General features: G+C 48.3%; 7 protein-coding genes across 7 annotated transcripts; 5 read left to right on the forward strand and 2 right to left on the reverse strand.

Annotated features, from left to right (window-relative positions):
• Positions 1-699: 699 nt before the first annotated feature.
• ASPGLDRAFT_170525 (uncharacterized protein) lies at positions 700-2,208 on the forward strand (the record flags this gene model as incomplete). Its single annotated transcript, XM_022542715.1, has 2 exons — positions 700-1,252; positions 1,310-2,208. The coding sequence occupies exons 1-2, from the start codon at positions 1,063-1,065 to the stop codon at positions 2,206-2,208; spliced, it is 1,089 nt and encodes a 362-aa protein (XP_022401368.1). The 5' UTR covers positions 700-1,062.
• Positions 2,209-2,469: 261 nt separating this feature from the next.
• Positions 2,470-3,775, reverse strand: ASPGLDRAFT_66209 (PCI domain-containing protein; the record flags this gene model as incomplete). The annotated part of the gene is made up of 2 exons (XM_022548992.1): positions 2,470-2,499; positions 2,549-3,775. 2 exons carry the CDS (start codon positions 3,773-3,775, stop codon positions 2,470-2,472), a joined length of 1,257 nt encoding a protein of 418 aa, XP_022401369.1.
• Positions 3,776-4,275: 500 nt separating this feature from the next.
• On the forward strand, positions 4,276-5,850 carry ASPGLDRAFT_170531 (transcription factor IIF subunit TFG2). Its single transcript, XM_022542716.1, has 4 exons — positions 4,276-4,723; positions 4,794-5,055; positions 5,107-5,303; positions 5,362-5,850. The coding sequence occupies exons 1-4, from the start codon at positions 4,466-4,468 to the stop codon at positions 5,731-5,733; spliced, it is 1,089 nt and encodes a 362-aa protein (XP_022401370.1). The 5' UTR covers positions 4,276-4,465; the 3' UTR covers positions 5,734-5,850.
• Positions 5,851-5,971: 121 nt separating this feature from the next.
• On the forward strand, positions 5,972-7,927 carry ASPGLDRAFT_46565 (CCCH zinc finger protein). The gene is made up of 5 exons (XM_022546473.1): positions 5,972-6,110; positions 6,179-6,742; positions 6,806-6,917; positions 6,969-7,024; positions 7,121-7,927. Exons 1-5 carry the CDS (start codon positions 6,065-6,067, stop codon positions 7,669-7,671), a joined length of 1,329 nt encoding a protein of 442 aa, XP_022401371.1. The 5' UTR covers positions 5,972-6,064; the 3' UTR covers positions 7,672-7,927.
• Positions 7,928-8,107: 180 nt separating this feature from the next.
• ASPGLDRAFT_25347 (uncharacterized protein) lies at positions 8,108-9,616 on the forward strand (the record flags this gene model as incomplete). The annotated part of the gene is made up of 2 exons (XM_022543478.1): positions 8,108-8,632; positions 8,696-9,616. 2 exons carry the CDS (start codon positions 8,108-8,110, stop codon positions 9,614-9,616), a joined length of 1,446 nt encoding a protein of 481 aa, XP_022401372.1.
• A 4,442-nt stretch (positions 9,617-14,058) lies between these two features.
• On the forward strand, positions 14,059-16,032 carry ASPGLDRAFT_66212 (putative bZIP transcription factor; the record flags this gene model as incomplete). Its single annotated transcript, XM_022548993.1, has 2 exons — positions 14,059-14,882; positions 14,940-16,032. 2 exons carry the CDS (start codon positions 14,059-14,061, stop codon positions 16,030-16,032), a joined length of 1,917 nt encoding a protein of 638 aa, XP_022401373.1.
• A 1,241-nt stretch (positions 16,033-17,273) lies between these two features.
• On the reverse strand, positions 17,274-19,159 carry ASPGLDRAFT_46574 (tetratricopeptide repeat protein). The gene is made up of 5 exons (XM_022546474.1): positions 18,301-19,159; positions 18,211-18,250; positions 18,064-18,157; positions 17,704-18,010; positions 17,274-17,620 (listed from the first exon to the last, which is right to left on the reverse strand). The coding sequence occupies exons 1-5, from the start codon at positions 18,931-18,933 to the stop codon at positions 17,495-17,497; spliced, it is 1,200 nt and encodes a 399-aa protein (XP_022401374.1). The 5' UTR covers positions 18,934-19,159; the 3' UTR covers positions 17,274-17,494.
• Between the last annotated feature and the right edge of the window lie 241 nt (positions 19,160-19,400).

Raw genomic sequence — 19,400 nt, forward strand, 5'->3', positions numbered from 1 at the left:
AGAAATTGAGTGGCCCACTGTGTACGCGTTGGTGGTTGGGCGACTTGACTTTTGCGGGATCAAGGGGCGACGATCGTGTTCAGGACTGAGAGGATTATCTGGAGTGTAGGTTACAAGGTTGATAGTACACAGATATGGGATAACTGAACCATGAAACCATTGAGTGAAATCCGTGGTCTCGGTCTGTGCAAATATTCAGAACACACAAATACAAGACAAATATCAAAACTCCGGAGGTCTACGGTGTTTGTATCAGGGTGTTCGCCAAGTACCCTGCCTCGGCGCACATTTATCAATCAGCGGGTCTTGTTCCACCGTTCGATTCACACGTGGTGGCGTGTCGAACTGAATGATACATCGAGTCGTGTAGAATCCACATTCAAGGGTTTTCTTCAGCAGTTGCAGACTGCATAATGTAGAATACCACTGACACATGCACATTAACGCGCTCCGGAATCTGAAAATTGCATCGATATCAAATCCATGGATCGGCAGCCCACGAGGTCCCAAATTGACTTCGTTAGTCCCGTCTGCCAATTCCACAATTGTTTGACTATCTCTGGCTGAGTGCACCCCATTGCCTCATCCCACTGGACCACACAAGGGATAGCAGCCAACAGCACTGGCCGATGTGCGAACCTCGAACCCACTCTTTCGTAGAGCACTTGCAGAAAAAAAAAGGAATGATAAAAGTTTTCTCTCTTTTCAGTGGTGACGCTGGCGACTCCATAGCGGAGTCTTTCGTTCGCAGTGCGCTGAACCAGGGTACCTATGTAGTCATTGTGGTTTTGATCAGGGCAATATGTAGGCTCTTTCCCCCTCTTCTGTCTCTCTCTTTTCTTTTTTCCTTCCCCCAAGATTCTCTTGTTAATCTTCCTCCGGATTGTCCGGAGTCTTCTTGTTTGTACCCCATTCACATTAACGGTGGAGAATACAATACAGGGCATGGGCAGATCAACCCGCATGCTCTTGATATTGCCCATTTAACCGTTATCATTGATCACGCTCCTTATCTTTCAAAAAGTCGCTCCTTTAAACATATCCCTCCAAAAGAAAAAGAAAATGCCTTCCCTCAACTACAGAGGGGCCGAGATGGTCGCCATCGTCACGGTCCTGGTCGGCATCTCGTTCCTCGCAGTCCTCCTGCGAGTGTACGCCCGGTTCAAGCGTCAGGTCCGATTCGGGATTGACGATTATCTGTGTTTCGTTTCGATGGGCCTCCTGTTTGCCATGTTGATCGAGTTAGGTTTATGTGAGTCTAGCAGCAATCCATCCATCCACAACCAAGAACAAATACTGACAACAACAGGGTGCACAATCGGTGGCGACGGCAAACACCAAGCCGACCTCGACATGACAACCATGCTCAACTTCGGCAAGATCTTCCTCGCAAACCAATTCACCTACTTCCTCCTCTGCCCCGCCATCAAAACCTCCATCATCTGCTTCTACCGCCGCGTCTTCACAACCCCCAAATTCCAACACATGACCTTCGCCCTCAACACCCTCATCGTCACCTGGGCCGCGGGCATCATCATCGCCTGTGGCCTGCAGTGCCGCCCTATCAAATCCTTCTGGGACCCCCGCGTCGACGGCAAATGTTTCGACCAGAACGAGTTCCTCGTCGTGAACCAGGTCTTCAACGTCGTTATCGATTTTGTGATTCTTGCGCTGCCCGTGCCGATGATTTGGAATTTGCAGCGTGCGTGGCAGGATAAGCTTGCGCTGAATGGTGTCTTTGCGTTGGGTATCTTCGTTTGCTTTGCGAGTATCTATCGTATCGTCGTGCTGTTTTGGATTAATCCCGCCGATACCACGTATACCGTGTACCAAGCGACATTGTGGACGCATATCGAGCCATCCATTGGTCTGATCTGTTCCTGTTTGCCGATTATCCGTGGCCTGTTCCCAAAACTTAGGTTCCCCGGCGGCTCGTCGAAGCAGAAGTATGGATATGGTACGGCACCGTACTATCTGTCCACCAGTGCGTCGCATTTTGCGACTTCCACGGGTCCCAGATCGCCGGGTATCGATTACTATATCAAGATGGAGGAGGGTATTCTTTCGCGGCCTGAGACACGGAAGGAGACTGAGACTATTGCTTACCCTGCTGATTCGAAACTCGATCTTTCTAGCCCTGGTGGAATCGCTGTTCGAACGGAAATCGATGTTACCCAGGATGCGGCCTCGGCCAAGTCTATCCGATAGTCCATCGTTTCCTCACCCTGTCTATTTTTCTCATTTCTTATCCAACTCACTGTCACGCCCATTCACTATAATACCCCCACGCTCGTGTATATATCCTACTCATGTTTCCTTACCTTTTGTTATACATTAATACCCTTATGAAGCAAGCGCATGTCTCATGATTTGAAGAGGTTGACAATTTGATGTTTGCCGGATAACCTTTTTGAATTGAATTTCATACGACCATTATCTTCGTCATTTCATCAGCAATCGTACATGTCATTAATGTACCATCTGTCCTGCAGCAAAATCCTATGCCATATTAGCATCAAGCACAAACTGTAGATGGTAAATGACTTACCGGAAATGCATCCACAATACTTGCAGCCACTCTTTCTGTATCTTCCGCCAGTCCTTGAACCCCCGCATCCCATTGCCGGATATGTCGCCCCGGCGCCGCAGTGCTGACATTGCCCGAGTCAAAGTAGATGACGCCCGCAATCTGATCAATACTTCCTTTCAACCGCTCCTGCTCGACCATCCGCGCCGCATACGCCTCCGCCTTCTCACCGGCCGTGAACTCTCCGCTCTCTTTGAGACCCAAAATAGCCCCCAGCGCGTCCGTCTTGATGTTCTCGTACAGCTTGCTGGCTGCCACCAGGTTGTGCTCGACCACCGCTTTATCCAAAACCGTCGTGCCGTCAGCCGTCCGTGCGAGCTGGTGCGGGGCCAACCGTTCCGAAAACGCAGCAACCTCCTCCGCATTCAAAAGCCGATCCAGGAACATCTTCTCTAGAATTCCAAACTCTTCCACTGATGTAGCCCTGTCATCCTTGTAGAGCGTAGAAAGAGTACGAGAACGCTGGGGTCCCGCAGGCGCAAGAACAGCACACCGAATAGCCGCAGCAAGAGCCTGAAGGCGATCGTTCTCATCGACACCAGCCGCCAGACTCACATTGAAGTATTCCTGACTAGCATCAAGGAACCGACGACGAGCATCCAGAATCCGAGCCTGCGAGAGCTTGAAGTGCAACATCAACTCATGGTCATCGATTTTACTTGGTAGGTTCTTAATCCGGTTCAAGAACGCCTCCGCACTAGTGGTATCATCATCCTCGAGATACAACCGCACAATCCGAATCCATAACCGCACCTTGGCCGAGTCGGAAACCAACCGCTGCGAACTATCAACGTGGATCCCCTGCAACGTCCTCGCTGCCAATGAATACTCCTCTTCCGCCTCGTATGCATCCGCCAACAACTCTCGTAGCTGAGCATCCTGCTCCTCGACCGACGTCGAACGAGACTGCAGCAGTGTCACGGCATGCTGGCCCACTTTGATCTTGGTTTCTGCGGGGAGTTTTTGCAAGGTGGCGATAAAGGCATCGAGGATGGGACGGGCTGCGACAATACTGATATCTTCGGTCAGGACGGAGTCGAGGTAGTAGATGAGGTCTTGGGCGAGTTCGTGTTCGGATGAGGTTGTGACGATTTCGGAGAGGAGGTTGTTGTAGAGTTGGAGTTTGTTTTGGGGGTTTCCGGAGGTTTCGATCTCCGCTAAAGCGGAGGTAATTTTCTGGGAGGCCATTTATCTGTAGTTTGCCTCGTAGGAGGATGGTCTGTCGGGATGGGGGGATGTGGAGTGGTGATGGTGATAAAGAGAGCGGCAGTTGGATAGAAGCTTGGCTTATCGATAAGAGCTGAGGCTTAAGTCGTGCAGGTAAATAAAAGCAATACAAACAATCGCCCTGTTGTTTGTGAAAGTTTCAGAGCAAATACATATTTACTTTTTTAATTCTATGTTATTCTTTCTTTTTGCCTTGTGTGTTGGTTAGGTCACTTTTACTCGTGCTGGTGGTTTGCTTGTATCGGCCTCGGTATTTGATCATTTCCTACCAAGGAAGAGAGAAAAATGAGGAGGAAAAGGAAAAGAGTGGGAAGGATAGGCTTTTATGGACAATGCTATTTTGCATTTAGTAGTATTCTATTCTTCTATTCAGCAACATTTAACAGCAGACAACAGACTCCGTAGCATACAGTACTTGTAGTACTTGTAGTAGTAAGTGCTGCGCCGCCACCGCCTTCGACTTCTGCGTTCTTCTGCATCTCAGCGACAAGGCCGAGCCACTGTTATTACTACCGCTACATCACTCCCATCGCAACCCGACTCCCGATCTTCACCGTCCTTGAACGCCGATTCCTTGCAGTCGCATCGCATTGCGCTCCTCAGATAACCGGGAAATTTTCGACGCTCTAACTTCCCGCCGTTTGCGCCGCCATGTCCCAAGTCAAGCAGGAGGACGGTTCGCCGTATATTAAGCCCGACCTGGACAGCAAGGAGGGGATCGGTTCGTTTGATGATGAAGACGATCTATACGAAGACGCGGGAGATTTGGACTTCACAAACTCTACACAGAATGTGTGGCTTTCGCGGATTCCTCGGTCGCTATGGGAGCATTGGTCTAAGCTGGATGACGATGAAGAGATTCAGGTTGGGACGATTAGGATAGAAGGGGAACCGAATGATATTAAACGGGTGCGTTTTTCACTCCGTCTGCACTGATTTCTGTCTTGTGCGTTGCTGATGGTTATACCGACTTGTCTAGGTCAGTTTGCGCATTAATGAACGGGAAGACAACCGGGATATTCCCAAAGACTACACCCTGCAACGCCAAACAATGCTCGCCGGAGCTACGCATTCGACGCAAAATACATATGTCTTTACCGAGAAGGATATCCCTGGGGTGGAGAATCGGTTAGCCACGTTTGGGGAGACGCGGTCGGCTTTGTACGAAGCGATGAAACGAGAAGCTCGGAAAAAGGATCTCAAGAAGAAATGGGAGCCTTATGTTCGGAAGACAGTACCAAGTACGTTGGACATCGATAGGTTGTGAAAAGCATAGGACTGACTGGATACAGAACGAACGGGTCTTGTTGGAAGCGTCGGTGAGGAGTTCAATACTCTTCCTGTCGAGAACGAGGAGTTCCGGATGATTTCAGAGAGGAAGGCTTTGGAGGCGCTCAAGCCCAAGCGCGAAACCGTCTTCATCGACAAAGTACCAGGCAAGCTGCTCCAGCCGCGGAATGCGTTGCCTGGAGACAGGAGTGCCTTTGTGGTAAGTTTCGCGGTGTCTTTACTATTCTGTATAGCATTGTATCTCACACTTCCTCCAGCAAGCAACAAAACCCGCCAAAGGCAAGGCACAAGAAAACAAAACCACCCGTATGCCGCAAAACGAACTGCTGGATCTTGTTTACCAATGCTTCCGCGAATACAAATATTGGCCATTTAAGGCGCTCAAGGCACGACTCCGGCAACCAGAGGCATATCTCAAGCAGACTCTGGAGATGGTGGCGCATCTGGTCAAATCTGGTGACTTTTCGATGACCTGGGAGTTGAAACCTGAGGCCAAGGAAAGCAGTTATGCAAATGCGTTTGGCTACGGTGATGCCAAGGACGAGGCCGCACCGGGAGCCGATTTGAACATGGACGATGTTTCTGATGAGGATCCGGACGAAGAGATGCAGTTTGAGAATGTGGCCTAGTGTCGTGGATGGGGGTTCTATATGTAGCATATAAGCAGATTACGGCGTTTATATTGGTTGGATCGTATATGGCGGGCATCTGGACTAGATATTTAATGGATTCTCTTTCATACTCTGAATCTTTCCTTCATGACCGTTTCCCTATGGGGTAATGAGCAGAACTGTAGACCACGTGATTTTGACCGCCACAGCACTTGCCTCTCCTGCGGGCTGCATCATCAGCATCTACGCTGCGCCCACCGCAAACAATTTTGAAAGAGGAGGTATCTCGTTGAAAAAAAATAAAAATAAAAATAAAAAAACCAAGAGTGGTATCCGATATATACCCAATATGTCCGAAGACCAAGATTTATTGTCCAAAATCAGCCAGCTTGCTGGTAAGCTGAACGATGCAACTTTTATTTACTTGTGCGCACTCGCTCATCTGAACCGTGCATTCTTTTAGGCCAGATCAATCGACACAAGAACCAATCCACACAAGGCCAGAACGAGTTCGCCCCAGCTCCCTACGCGACGCGCCATGACACCTCTCGCTGGGCACCGTATCGAGGACGACCCTACGCGCCGCGGGGACGACCTGCACCCCATCGTCACCGGACCTTGGTCTTGAATAACACGGCGGGGCCAGGACAATCCTCTGGCTCGACTCCCGCATCTACACCTGGTGCTCCTGCGACAGAGAACAACGAGGCACCGACATCGACGTCCAACGGATGGGTTGCGAAACGCGATCGCCATATGCAACTGATCAACTCGGCCGTCTACGACAAGGAAGCGCAGACGAGGGCGAAAGCGATGGAGGATACCCGCAAGGCAAAGGCGCAGAAAAAGACCCAGGTCGAACAGGCCAAGGTGCTCAGCTACGCTCAGGGTGTTGGAAGACAGTTCCCGCCTCCGACTGTTGCTGCTGCGCCGGCCGCTGCTGCTCATCCAGCGGGGTATCAGCTTTTCTTCAATGATATTCCGTTTAGGATAGCAAGAGGCGGAAGCAAATTGATCCGCATGTCCAGTGCGACTCCCGATGATTCTGATATGATGTGTTATTCGAGGACTGGCTTACCAGGAGCACCAGATGATCCGAATACCGCCAACAATACGCCGAAGAGAGTCTCCGTTGCGGGTGTCACGTTTGTCCGGAGCAAGAATGGAAATCTTCATCGACTTGGTGCGGTGACTTCGAAAAGGTGGCGGTTTACTACTCGATTTTGTGAATCAAACACTCACGGTGCATATAGGAACCCCACGACGGTCAAGAAGAAGAATGAACTTTGCAAGAGATTTACTACGACGGGTACCCAATTCCCTCAAGGCCGACATTTTCTTTCTTTTCTTTCTTCGTCATTTCATGTTTTTAGTTTGTTGATATCTATACTGATTCCCTGACCAGGTACCTGCTACAAAGGGCCGTCGTGCTTCTATATCCACGATCCAAACAAAGTCGCTATTTGCAAAGAATTCCTGCATGGAAAATGCAGCGCAGGTATTGATTGCGATCTTTCCCATCAACCATCGCCCCACAGATCCCCTACTTGTCTGCACTTCCTTCGGGGTCGCTGCGCGAACCCGGAGTGCCCGTATGCTCACGTCCGGGTGACGCCTGGCGCACCTGTCTGCAGGAATTTCGCAAATCTGGGCTACTGTGAGAAGGGGGCGGACTGCGAAGAGCGCCACGTGAACGAGTGTCCCGATTACGCCAACACTGGAGTTTGCAACAGGAAACATTGCCGTCTGCCTCATGTGGACCGGGCGGGTCAAATGAAGAATGCAGCCATCAGAGCGGAAGGGCCCCAGGATGATGAGTCCGATGCCTCCAGTGAGGAAGAAGAATACGACGAGATCGACTCTGATGACGTCGACTCAGGCGATGAAGATCCGGAATTCATCGAGGGCGTCGACACTGGCGAGCTTTCGCAGCAGCAGGATTTTGTCCATTTTTAGTTCTTACTGCATACTAACTGTAGATACGTCTCTGTACGATGGACCCGGGCCGGTGCCACGACATGTATACCCGATGGAGGCGGATACCCACCACGTTGCAACGAGCTGCATGAACATTGGAAGTTGCTTGGGAGCGTTTATTGGTTTTGTTATGTATCCGTATCGATACCTTTTTTATTGATTAGGTAGCGTATTGAATGGGTCGTTCATTTGTTGCATTGCTTTGATTGTTTGAGCACGTTTGTCTGTAGTCCAGTATCTATTTTCTTCTCTTTTCTTTTTTAAGGAACTAGCATTCAAGGTTAATGCAGTCTTCTACTCTATACTCCGTACATGAATTTGCTATAGCGGAGCTATATATAAATTTCACAATAAAAGGAACTACGACAGACATCCAAATCTAAGGGAACATCAAGTACATTGCTGGAAAGTAGCAATGATTGGGATGATAATCGACATCGAGGCCTGTCGCTCTCATCAGATCTCACCGGCCCAGTTTTATGAGATTCAAGTGGATGTGAACTGCGCCCACAAGTATGGCAATGGATTTGTCTCGTTCATTGAACGACTCTACGGAAAAGGGATCTCGGTCAATGACCTACTGGATCATCCTAAATTGCTAAATGAGCGGGCACAACATCTGAGCACCCTCTGCTTTCTACTACCGAATGGATTTAGGAGTAACGCTCTAGAAGCCCCATCATCAGAGATTATTGTTTGCTTAGACGAAGCCCGTTCATTGTTAGACAATGACGACTTATCGATTTTCCGTGCTTTCAGGCATGCCCTGAGAGACTTATTTGATGATTACAGACATTTGTTTGGCGTTTTGTTAGACACAACGTCGAGGATTATCAATTTCTCGCCTTCGGTACTACAAGATCCCAGCATGAAGGAAAGACCATCGACGGATTACATTGGTGAACTATTTTCGCCTATTTTTGCCCTGAACACATTTGATGTGTGGGGCCATAAGGGCTACACTGGCCTTGATTTTACAAGCTCCAATCAAACACGACACTAGCTTTTCTCCCTCGGCCAGCCTCTGTGGGCAGACTTTTTTGAGGCTGGAGAAAATTTGAACGATGTTTCGAGCCTAGCAAAAGCCAAGATATCACAAGCCCCTTCCCTCGCGCTTCTTTCGTACTGTGTAAGATTTCTGATCACCGGCCAATCCATGGGCGAGGCATACGTCGCCGAGCACCTCAGGTATATCATATCAATCAACAAGGACCGAACTTTCACCCAAACAATACAGCCTAGTGAGCCTGTTCTGGCGCACGCCGCCATACAGCTTCTCTCGCACAGGCCAAGACTGCTAGACTCTTTGAACGCTTTCCATGCAACTTGTTTACGGGCGACAATAGACATTGGGGACATCGGAGAGCTGGTGGCCGCAATGACCATCATATTTTCAGTTGTTCTTGCCCAGGTAACGACAGGAGACCGCCTACCTCGCCTAATGAAGGTCGAGGCCTTCTTTGGTTTACTTTTTGGGGTCAGCTTCGGACAACAAGTTGCTAATCAAATCAAAGGAAAAGACGGACTCCAGGACATCTGGACCAATGGATATATGGTATGCAACCATTTTGTCCATATTTACAACCAGCCCGATAAGTCCACGATTCGTGCTGCCTTCTCGTGCGGGGCCGGCATTATACTTCCACCCAGATACCCTAGCGCCGACCTCTTAATTCCAATCAAACCCATTGGGGGCTTCGTGGACAAGAAAAGCATCACTTATCTGTTGGTGCAGGTCAAGAATAGGGCTGATGACACCATGATGTCCGGCCTGAGCATCGAAGCAGCAAGCCCTGTAATGAGCGCTGCCAAGGAGCTGGGGCTAACTCTCAAGTACTTTGGTCTGATTATGTGCCTCAGGGGACAGAAAGACGAAGCGAGGAGCCAAGGGCGAGAAGAAGGCACACATCCGGGCTCTTCTTGAAATGCATGAATAATGCATTGGAAATTGTGTCGTTTGTCTCTTAGGAGTTCGTTAGTTAGTACAGCTTAGATTGCCAGAATGAAACCAGCTAAATTTGCTTTGATTCTCCAACACGCGCCCAAGTTAGACGCGGGTTCAGCATGCTTTCCAGTGTCAAACTGAGCGATTATTCTGTTAAAATGCCGTTATGACCAATTAAGAACAAATTGAGTCTATAGTTAATTTGCTAGAGGTCTTGTTTCACTTGACCCCATATAATACAGATGAAGTAATACTCTTTTCTTTTCAATAAGAGTACGGTGTATACCAGTAGATATTTCGAGAAAAAAATAATAATAAAATAATAATAATAATAATAAAAGATGAAGTGTTTTTCTTTGAAGCCATTTGATCTAATTGCCGGATGAATAAGATGGACTTAGGGCTAGAGATTGAATGCCACATCGTAAGAGCTATTTCTAGGTACTAAAGATAATGGATACTGATACCATGTTGCTACTGCCGTATTCAATTTACTGGTCTCTAGTCAAAAACCAGCGGTATGAGCCGTGCTGGGCCGTGGGTGTTTTCGGGGCTGATATAACAATATCCCAGCGGAGATGACTTGGGTGATTAGATTTCTGACAAATTTGGTCATTCTGGAGAGTGATATATTTTTTGAAAACAAGTTGATTACAGACCTACTTTTCTATGGGAGATGTCAAGAGTTCCATGATGTAATAAGTACAAACAAACTTGCCATAGACTGATAAGGACAACATTTTATAGCTGGGAGACGAGATTGACTAATACAGTACACAGGGTGTAGTTGACGATGAAGAGATCGAAAAAGAGATGTGAAATACAAAGCCAATTGTCGGACCATGCGCTGAGGTCCTCATAACATGACCGTAGAAGATATGCCACTTCATAGCTAAGTGTGTAAAGCAATGTGTGAATGATGGAAACTGTTTAATCGACCGATTCAAGCTGCAATGCAGTGAGTAACAGCTGTATCAGTATTAAGTCAGCACAAAAGTAGAAAGAATTGGAAAATAAGCAGCGTCCTGTATCGATTCGCTTTTCTTTGCTGTACAGCTGAGCGGATCAGATCGATCGGGGCATATTGATTGGTGGCCTTGTTTGTTAGGTCTTCATCCTCGTTTTTCGTCTGATCTGTGCCAGATCGGTATTGTAGTGTGTCTCTGCATGGAGATGGATGGAGAATAGCGAATGGAGAATGGAGGATAGGACAGGGGACAATGGGATTGTTTCCCTGTATGTTTGTAGAAAACGTTGTACAAGTTACGGGCTGGTAGTCGTCATAGTAGTTTTTATTCGGAGTAATTGCACAGCGTACTCCGCTTGGTAATAGCTATGGCATGGTTGTAGTTGGATGAAGATGAATGATCTACATTTAGATATCCTATCTATGCGAAAGAATACATCCCACGTTTAACTACGCCTAGCTACTCCGAACGTGGTATGGATAATACCAGGGACCCTGTAAGCCAATACATCGATAAATACAGAGCACAGGTACTTTAGATCTGAGATTGGGCAACAATGATAATATACATGTACCTGTACATGTAGCTGTTGCTGGTGCTGCAGATGTAGGAGGACAAGAGCTTTGTGTGTGTATTGCGTATGTTGCGGTTGCGTTTGGGTGTATGCGTGAGTGTGTGTATGTGTATGGGTACTTGTACTTCGTGCTCGGAAATGCGAGTTGGGGGAGGAGATAGGTTGATACATAGTGGGTGTTGATGAGATAGCGGTACCTTACTGTGCTCAGTATCTCTGTACTCCGTAATGAGCAGTACAGAGCAATACAATAAATACATATTCGCCCCTCGCCCACAATCTAGAAAAAAAAAAAAAAAAAAAAAAAAGAAAAGCAGATCAATGATTCTCCCTCAGCCCCAACTCTATTCTCCCTTCAAAGTGGAAATCGCTAATATCAAAAACCAAGCTAAGATGGGGGGCTACGAGGGGGCCTTGCGAATCTGGAGTCCACCGAAACCAGTAAACCGTTACAATTGGATCGGAGTGTTCTGTTCACCGCCAGGATGGCTAATCTACAGCCATCGGCTACGAAAGTCTGTTTCCTCGTGCGAGTACTCTGTATGGAGTGGGAAAAAGTATGACGGACGGGTCCGAGGCTGTTGGTCTGGAATGTATGCAGGAGTCGGAGTAGGAGCTTGGGGGCGAAGAAGACGCGCTTTGGTTTGAGTTAGGTTTTATTTTATTCTATTTATTATTATTAATATTATCATTATTATTATTATTATTATTATTATTTTTTTGGGTCGATGGCGAGTTCGAGTTTGTTTATTCCTCAGATCACGAGGTGATTTTTGATTGTTGTATTTTGTATTGTATCCAGGGGTTGAGCATCGCCATCGCTGAGAATGTACGGCCGAACCGAGGGGTTCCGGAAGAAATCCTCGAATCCGGAGATCCTGCTTACTTACCCTTTATGGTTATCGTTGAGATACAAGCACACCCCTGTCATAGAATGGCAAACGTTATCCTCGATTAACCCGATCCGGAAACCAGTGGACAGCGACGGTGATGCTAAAATGATGCTGATGCTGATGCTGAGCTGAACGGGTCACACTTGCTGATCGAGGAAATGTTTCATGTCTCTGTCAGTCAATCGAAAATAGGTGACACTGTAATTGGCAGACAAGCCGGAAATACCGAGAGATACTGTTGGGGATGTTAAGAGCCGAACGGAATCTGATTTGGAATGATCACTCGACCGAGGGTACTCCGGACTGGGCCCGGAGTATTCATACTCGTAATGTACTTGTAAACATCGTGCAAATCCCATCCATATGGTAGAGATCCTGCATGCAGGTCTGGTATGTACGTCCGACCGTACGTACTGACCAAGTGCCGTCATGACTGACAGAAAGAACCTGCACCGCACAGACAGATCCGAGATGCTGGTCAGCTTGCCCAAGTTTTGACGAGGGGGTAGAACGGAGATGATTCGGCAGGGGAGTAAGAAAGTTGAAGCTTATTGATTGCCTAACTTCCGGCACTTATTTTGGTACCTTGTCTGTAGTGCGTACTTCCTCCTGCTTGATTGCTAGCTATCGAGTCCCCGAACATACCTGCAGAAACTGCCAGCATTGGTAAAAGCCGTGACATCCGAACGGACCGATACAAGCCCCCTCCCCCCGCAGAAGCAGTGATGCCCTAAAGCCAAGCCCGATAGCCCTATTACTTGTTACTTGTATGAAAAGGAAAGAGTCTCGTGGTGGTTAGTGATTGATCTGTGCAGTGGATGCGAGTGTTGTGCTTCCGTTGGACGCAAAGCACGAGCCACTAAACCCAAACGGGAGTGGATCATTGATCTCGGGCCGGCCCTTGACCAGATGTGGTGGTTTACTGGTAGGTATTACAATAGCTATTGGTAAGAATAGAGTCTATGAGTATGGAGTGCTATGGATATAGACTCAGTTCAGTCTCTACTATAGAGTACAGAAGTACTTGTACGGAATACTGGGAGTGAAGATGATGCTGACCATGATCTGCCCCGCCTGTAATACCGTACTGTACATACGACGTTGATCATGATCATGGCACAGACATCTGATCATTTGGGCATCTACTGCTATACAAAAGTACAAAAGTACTACTTGTATATTCACTAATGAGTAGAGTACTCTGTACAGAGTGGAATATGCAGTACTAGAATAGAGTACTCCAGATCAAACTTAGGTAACTGACTCGTATGAGATCTCTTGGTCTGTGTAAGATCTGTAATACCAGTACCATACTGGAAAAGTAGATTGGGCTAAAATGATGCTGAACCATGGTACATGGATGTTAGTGTAAATGTATTCCTGTCCATCGAAACAGCAGCAGAGCATTAGAGCTACCTGCTACTACATAATCAACACTATAACGGACTTGGTACCAGTTATACATACCCGCTGCACGTCTGCCCAAAACCACATACAAAGCATCCAATCACGGCCATTCGCCAAACTCGGGAGGCTCTCAGAATTCGTTGCATTTTATTTTATTTTTGTTTGACCGCTAGTGACTGATCCGCATCTCTGATACCGAGTATTATTCTTTTGATATTCAGTATTCAGTATTTTCGTGTATTATGTAGAGTGCTCTACTACTTATCTACCTCTCTTTCGCCCCCTCCTCCTCAACTCTCTTTCTTCCTGTCCAACCGGTGGTACAACATCAAAAAAGAGATCCGATTCTCTTCTCTGAATTCTCTTTTCTTCTCTTCTTCTTTTATGGTGCTTTTATTGTGTTTGTTTCTCATTTTTCTTCCTTTTTTCCTTGAAACTTCCATTTCTCCATCACCCCACCTTTGTATATATCCTTTTTTTTTTTTTTTTTTTTCTCTTTCTTACACACCGCCTCTTCCTGCTCCATCCGACTCCATCGTCCATCTCCATCTCCTCCTATTCTTGCTGGGATTGAAAAAGATGGCCCGGTATTCTCAGCCATCTTCCTTCGACTTTTATCAACAATCGCCTACTGCCCTCGAGGCAAAACCTTCCTTTCCCGAAGAGGACGAGATGAGTGTGTTGGATGATAAGATCCTCGATCCCACGACTTCTCCAGAACTGTCTTCCTCTATTTCCGATCACCGTCGCCCTTCGTCGTATGACCAGGACGCCTTCTCGCATCGGGATTCTATCTGGTCCGACTATTCCTCTTCCTCTCACTCTCGTCACAACTCGCAGGTCGGGCATACCATGTTTGATTCCGCCCCCTCCAACCCTTTCATGCGTCTGGACGCACCTCATCCCGCTGCTACGGCTGCTTCTTCTTCCACCTCCTACGGGCATCACGCTCCCTGGTCCCTATCGAGAGAATCGGGTTCTTGCACCCCGACCGCCCTCTATGACCACTTCTCTGGTGAGCTCGACAGCAACTCTTCTGCTCCCTTCACTGGCGGTGCTGTCGGCCCCGTGAGTGCCATCAACTTCCCCTCCATGTCCTACCGCAACATGGCCTTTGCCGCCCCGGGTGCCGTTGCCATGTCGCCCCAGTCCAGCCAGGGTTGGATGCCCGCTTCGACTGACATGCCCGATGCTGCTGCTCGTGCACACAAGAGTCCTAGCTACCGTCACACCTCCCCGCTGAGTATCCGTCGGGATGGTATTCGGAAGAAGAACGCTCGATTTGAGATCCCGGCTGAGCGTACGTTGAGTAACATCGACCACCTCATCAGCCAGTCCACAAACGAGGATGAGATCAAGGAGTTGAAGCAACAGAAGCGTCTGCTCCGCAACCGTCAGGCTGCGTAAGTTCCCCGCCCCCACCCTCCCTTGTGCTTTGAATGTTTACTAACCACGTCCAGTCTTGACTCGCGTCAACGGAAGAAGCTCCACACCGAAAAGCTCGAAGAGGAAAAGAAGCAGTACACTCATGTCATCAACGACCTCGAGGATGCCCTGCAGAGCATGAAGATCCGTGAGGCTGAGTTGCTCCGCGAGAAGAGCGAATGGATCGGCACCCAGCAGCAGATCACCCAGTACATCGAAAGCATCCACATGGAGAAGGACGAGCTGATCCGTGCCCACACCCTCGAGACCGCCGACCTGCGCAAGAAGAACAACATCCTCAAGGAGACCGTCGAGAAGCTGGAGCGTCAGCCCAAGCCCTCCGCGCCCATGTCTCACGAATTCTCCGACTTTGAGAACCTGACCATGGACAACAGTGCTTGGGAGGACTTTAGCATGGCCAATGGTCTTCCTATGGAACAGTCGGCTGCCTTGGTTGTGTCGATGAACAACAACAGCAACAACAACAACAACGAGAAGACCGCTGAGAAAGCCAGCAACGACCTTCCTTTCAGCTGGAACGCCTTCTACATGTGCCTTCTCTTCGGTGCTTTCATCGCTTCCAACGGTGCTTCGCTCTCCCAGCGCTCCGTTCCTCAGATGTCGGAGGAGTACCGTGCCGAGTCGGCCAATGTTCTCAGGGCTGTTTTGAACTCGCCCCCGGCCGAGCTCGCCCAGCAGCCCTCTTCGTCTGCGGGCGCTGCGCTCCCTACGACCATCAGCGGTGCTGAGATGGCCCAGCTGACCGCGGGAGCTACGAGCAACCTGGACGAGCTTCACAACACCCTGACCATGCCAACCAAGGAGCAGCAGCAGGAACAGGCTTTTGCTCTCGACGCTGACCAGTACAACTCCCTCACCACGTTCGATGACTCCCATGTGGACTACAAATCCCAGCAGCCTTCCAACCTTCAGCAGGCCTTGAGCAACATGCGGAACAACGCCGCGCCCAAGGCATCTGCGCGACCAGACGTCTACTCTCGATCTCTCATGTGGGATCGGGTGCCTCCCAAGGTGATTCGCGACTTCCAGCGGATGGTGCAAGACTACGGTGCGGCCCCCAAAGACGAGGGCAAAAAGCGCCGTGCCTCGATGATCGCGCGTGATTAAACGTGCCCCTCCTCCTTTTCACCCTTTTTTTTCTCCTCTCTCATGACCCTAAATAGCCTTGCAAGGTTTTTTTTGGAAGAATAATGCATTGTTATGTCCTTTTCTGTCTTATGACTTACAACCAGGAACACGGTACTACGGGACGGATTGCTTTTTGTTTTAGCAAGCGATTGCATTCTATTTTGTATTGATTTGCTTTGAGCTTTTCGTTTCTTTCTTCCTTTTTTCTTCTTTCTGTTTTTCTATCTCGTTTTGTTTTGTTTTGACATGATTTGCATCTGATGAGGCCGACCCAGAAAAAAAAAACGGCATTCCTGTGATGATTATCTTATGATTGATGATGATGTGCTTGATTGATTATTCGAAGCGTTTGCGTTTGCTTTTTGTTCGTTTTTCATTTTCACTATTGTCATCGTGCTTTCTTTTTTCGCTTTTCCTACTCTACTCAACTCTACGTGCCACGGGTAAAACCTGGTATTCTCTTTACAGGAGTGTCTGAGATATGGCTCTTTTCTGTCATATATTTTCGGTCAGATTGCCGACTGATTTATCTATCTGTCTTGTGTTGTCTCTTGCCTACGTGTGGCCAGCGTGGGAAGATCATGATGACTGATTGATTGATGATGTTTATACTGTGGACTCCTGTGTATGGTCCCGTTCATTCTTTTGAATATATTTCCTTTGTTCATGTTATATATATGATTTGTTTCGATTTCGATATTTGGGATTTACAGTATTCCAGTTACAAAAATTTACTTTTTACTCTCGATTCTTTCTCCCGATATAGTTCTTGTTTCGTTTCGTAGAGCACCGTACGAGAGGTTAGATTAGATTGGCTACATCCGTAGTCCAATTCCAAACAAATCCAGCCTCACTTCTTCATAGTAAGATTGGGCCGTAAGGTCCTGCCTTTTTTGGTGTGTTTTTTGTTTATCATCGAGCACTCCGTCCTATGGGCGATTCGCCGTATGATCCCCATACCCAGATATGGTAAGTCTCGCGGATAATAGCAAACACGAGACCTCGAAAAAGAAAAGATATTAATAGTAAACTAATATTAATGCTAACTTAGTTTTAAATGCAAATGCGTGATATGACATAGCAAACATAAGACACATGCTGCGCCACGGCGTCAGCGGATAACTAATGACCCATGGATCACGGATTATAGACCATGTCCACATGGATGCAATACATAGCCCTTGCTACTATTTCGGATTATATTTATCTTTCCAGATCCTGTGCCATAAAAGAAAATAAAATGTCAGCCTGAATGGAAGTCACACAATACAAATCGAAGATCGACAAGGTTGATGAGGGGTAGGGTCGGGTTGTGGCTGGCGGAGGGAGTGTGGATTGTGAATTGTGATGGGGATGCATAAGCAGTTTTGTGGATGGTGCGTTGAGAGCCAACTATTTGGATTGTTTGAGATCACACTCCATGATTAGGGAGGAGCAATGGCTAGGGAGAGGGAATGGAGGGGTGATTATTGGCTAGGAGACGAAGGGGGGGGGAAACGTACCAGGAATTCCCAACTATTTTGTTTCCTTTCGATTCAGCGAGTCGGTAGTACTTTGCGGCTGTGAACTAATTGTAAGAGTATGGTTAGCATCTTAAATCAAAACCCGAGGGACAGAAGCCTCCCCGATCCCAGGGGTGACCCGACGCACCTTATCCTTCTTCCCCCCAAACCCCTCCAAATAACACCAAGCAGCTTCGTTCATAGCATCCGTATCGCCCAAATTCGCCGCCGTCTCGAAATACTGTCTCGCCGCGACAGGATCCTTAGCAACACCCCAACCGTTGCGGAAGCAATTGGCAAGTTCGAAGATGGCAAGAACGAGCTCGCCTTTCGCCGCGCCGCCTTTTTTGTAACCGGCCTGGAGAGCTTCGGATTCTATGCTTGCGGAGTTGGAGGCTGCGGCGGAGAGGTAGGTGATTGCGCGTGAAGGGTCTTGGGGGCAGCCCCAGCCGTGCCTTTATACTGATTAGTATGGGTGTATTGGGGAGGGGAGAGGGATTGGAGGTACCGTAAGGCGAGGCCAAAGAGGACTTGGCTTAGGGCGTGGTTGGCGCCATTTGGGTCTGCTAATTGGCCGAACATTTTGGTAGAGGCTTCTAGTTCTGTGATAGCATGTCAGTATTTGCTGCGTGTAGATGTAAATTATGTGCCGTACCTCCAGATTCGTGAAGACGAATCGCCTCTTGAATATCAATCTACACCCGTTAACCACCAGGCAATCGAACATTCGCATTGCTGCACATACATCTCCAGTGGAATCAACCGCCCCCCGACTCGAACTCCTCGACCTCGTCCCTGATCCAAACGACGACCCTGACTGATCACCATAAAACGACGAACTCGGCGACAACCCACCCCCAAAATTCGGATTCTGAACCAAAACCGTAGCCCTCTTCTCCCACTGTGCCTCCCGGTCCTGCGCATCCCCCAATCCATCATCAACATGTGGCAAATCAGCCGGTATATGTGCGGAAACGGGACTCGGACTCCTCGAACCGCTCCGGTCAAGATGCAATAACTGCGATAACCGTCGCGGACGACCAGTCGGAGACGTCGGAGACGCTAACGTCGCACCCTCGGTTGAGAATTCGTTGGATGGAGAGCGCGACGATCGGCGAAGGAAGTTCATGGATTTTCGGGGTGAGGATGAGGCTGAGGAGGGTCGCGAGGGATCGAGTCTTCTGTCGTAGTCATCTTCATCGAAGATAACGGGGCTGGTGATGATTTCGTCGGAGGTGGTGGTGTCGGATGCGACGAATCTGATCTCAGGCACGGCGGGGCCGGGAGGGCTCATAGGGGCAGACATGCCAGTCGCATACTGGCCGTTTGTGGTGTAATGGATATCATCCTTCTTCTGTAGGATCTCTCGTAGGGGCATCGTGTTGATCGTGATCGCGTGGTGTTTGCTTATCAGTTTTTGCGGGGTGGGTACGGTATTCGGTAGTCTGAGGGAAAAGCTGGGGTTAAATCAACGTAAGTCATATATGCTGATGTAAAGAAAAACAGCCTTGTTTCTATTCTGGTGAAGATAAGGCTGACGCAGTGTTATGGCTGTGGCTGAGAAGAAAGTAGCCGGAGAGCGTTGTCTAGTTGAGTTAGTCGGCTTGGCCGGGTGTCGTGAATCAGGAAGTGTGTTTTGAGCAAAGATTGGCGTTGTCTGGACCATCCGGGCACGGCTGCAGATTTTGCAGGTTCATTCATTGTCTTCCTCGGTCTATTGAGTGAATTGAGATGGATTCAGTCTCTATGATGAATTGGATGAAAGAAGACACTTGATCAGTGTAGTTAACTAAAGGAGTTGGATTACATAAGGCCTCGCATTAGACATGCATGGACGTTTTTTTT

Source organism: Aspergillus glaucus (genome assembly GCF_001890805.1).
Source record: "Aspergillus glaucus CBS 516.65 unplaced genomic scaffold ASPGLscaffold_9, whole genome shotgun sequence".
NCBI lineage: Eukaryota > Fungi > Ascomycota > Eurotiomycetes > Eurotiales > Aspergillaceae > Aspergillus > Aspergillus glaucus.

What these genes read in the sequence shown, in the direction of transcription:
- ASPGLDRAFT_46565 (XM_022546473.1), top strand. Translation starts at nt 6,065, where the DNA reads ATGTCCGAAGACCAAGATTTATTGTCCAAAATCAGCCAGCTTGCTG. An exon ending in CAAAATCAGCCAGCTTGCTG is followed by an intron (nt 6,111 to 6,178) that starts GTAAGCTGAACG and finishes GCATTCTTTTAG; the next exon opens with GCCAGATCAATCGACACAAG. An exon ending in CAAGAGATTTACTACGACGG is followed by an intron (nt 7,025 to 7,120) that starts GTACCCAATTCC and finishes TTCCCTGACCAG; the next exon opens with GTACCTGCTACAAAGGGCCG.
- ASPGLDRAFT_46574 (XM_022546474.1), bottom strand. Translation starts at nt 18,933, where the DNA reads ATGCCCCTACGAGAGATCCTACAGAAGAAGGATGATATCCATTACACC. An exon ending in CTCTTTGGCCTCGCCTTACG is followed by an intron (nt 18,011 to 18,063) that starts GTACCTCCAATC and finishes ATCAGTATAAAG; the next exon opens with GCACGGCTGGGGCTGCCCCC. An exon ending in TTGGGGGGAAGAAGGATAAG is followed by an intron (nt 17,621 to 17,703) that starts GTGCGTCGGGTC and finishes TCTTACAATTAG; the next exon opens with TTCACAGCCGCAAAGTACTA.
- ASPGLDRAFT_170531 (XM_022542716.1), top strand. Translation starts at nt 4,466, where the DNA reads ATGTCCCAAGTCAAGCAGGAGGACGGTTCGCCGTATATTAAGCCCGAC. An exon ending in AACCGAATGATATTAAACGG is followed by an intron (nt 4,724 to 4,793) that starts GTGCGTTTTTCA and finishes CGACTTGTCTAG; the next exon opens with GTCAGTTTGCGCATTAATGA. An exon ending in TGTTCGGAAGACAGTACCAA is followed by an intron (nt 5,056 to 5,106) that starts GTACGTTGGACA and finishes GACTGGATACAG; the next exon opens with AACGAACGGGTCTTGTTGGA.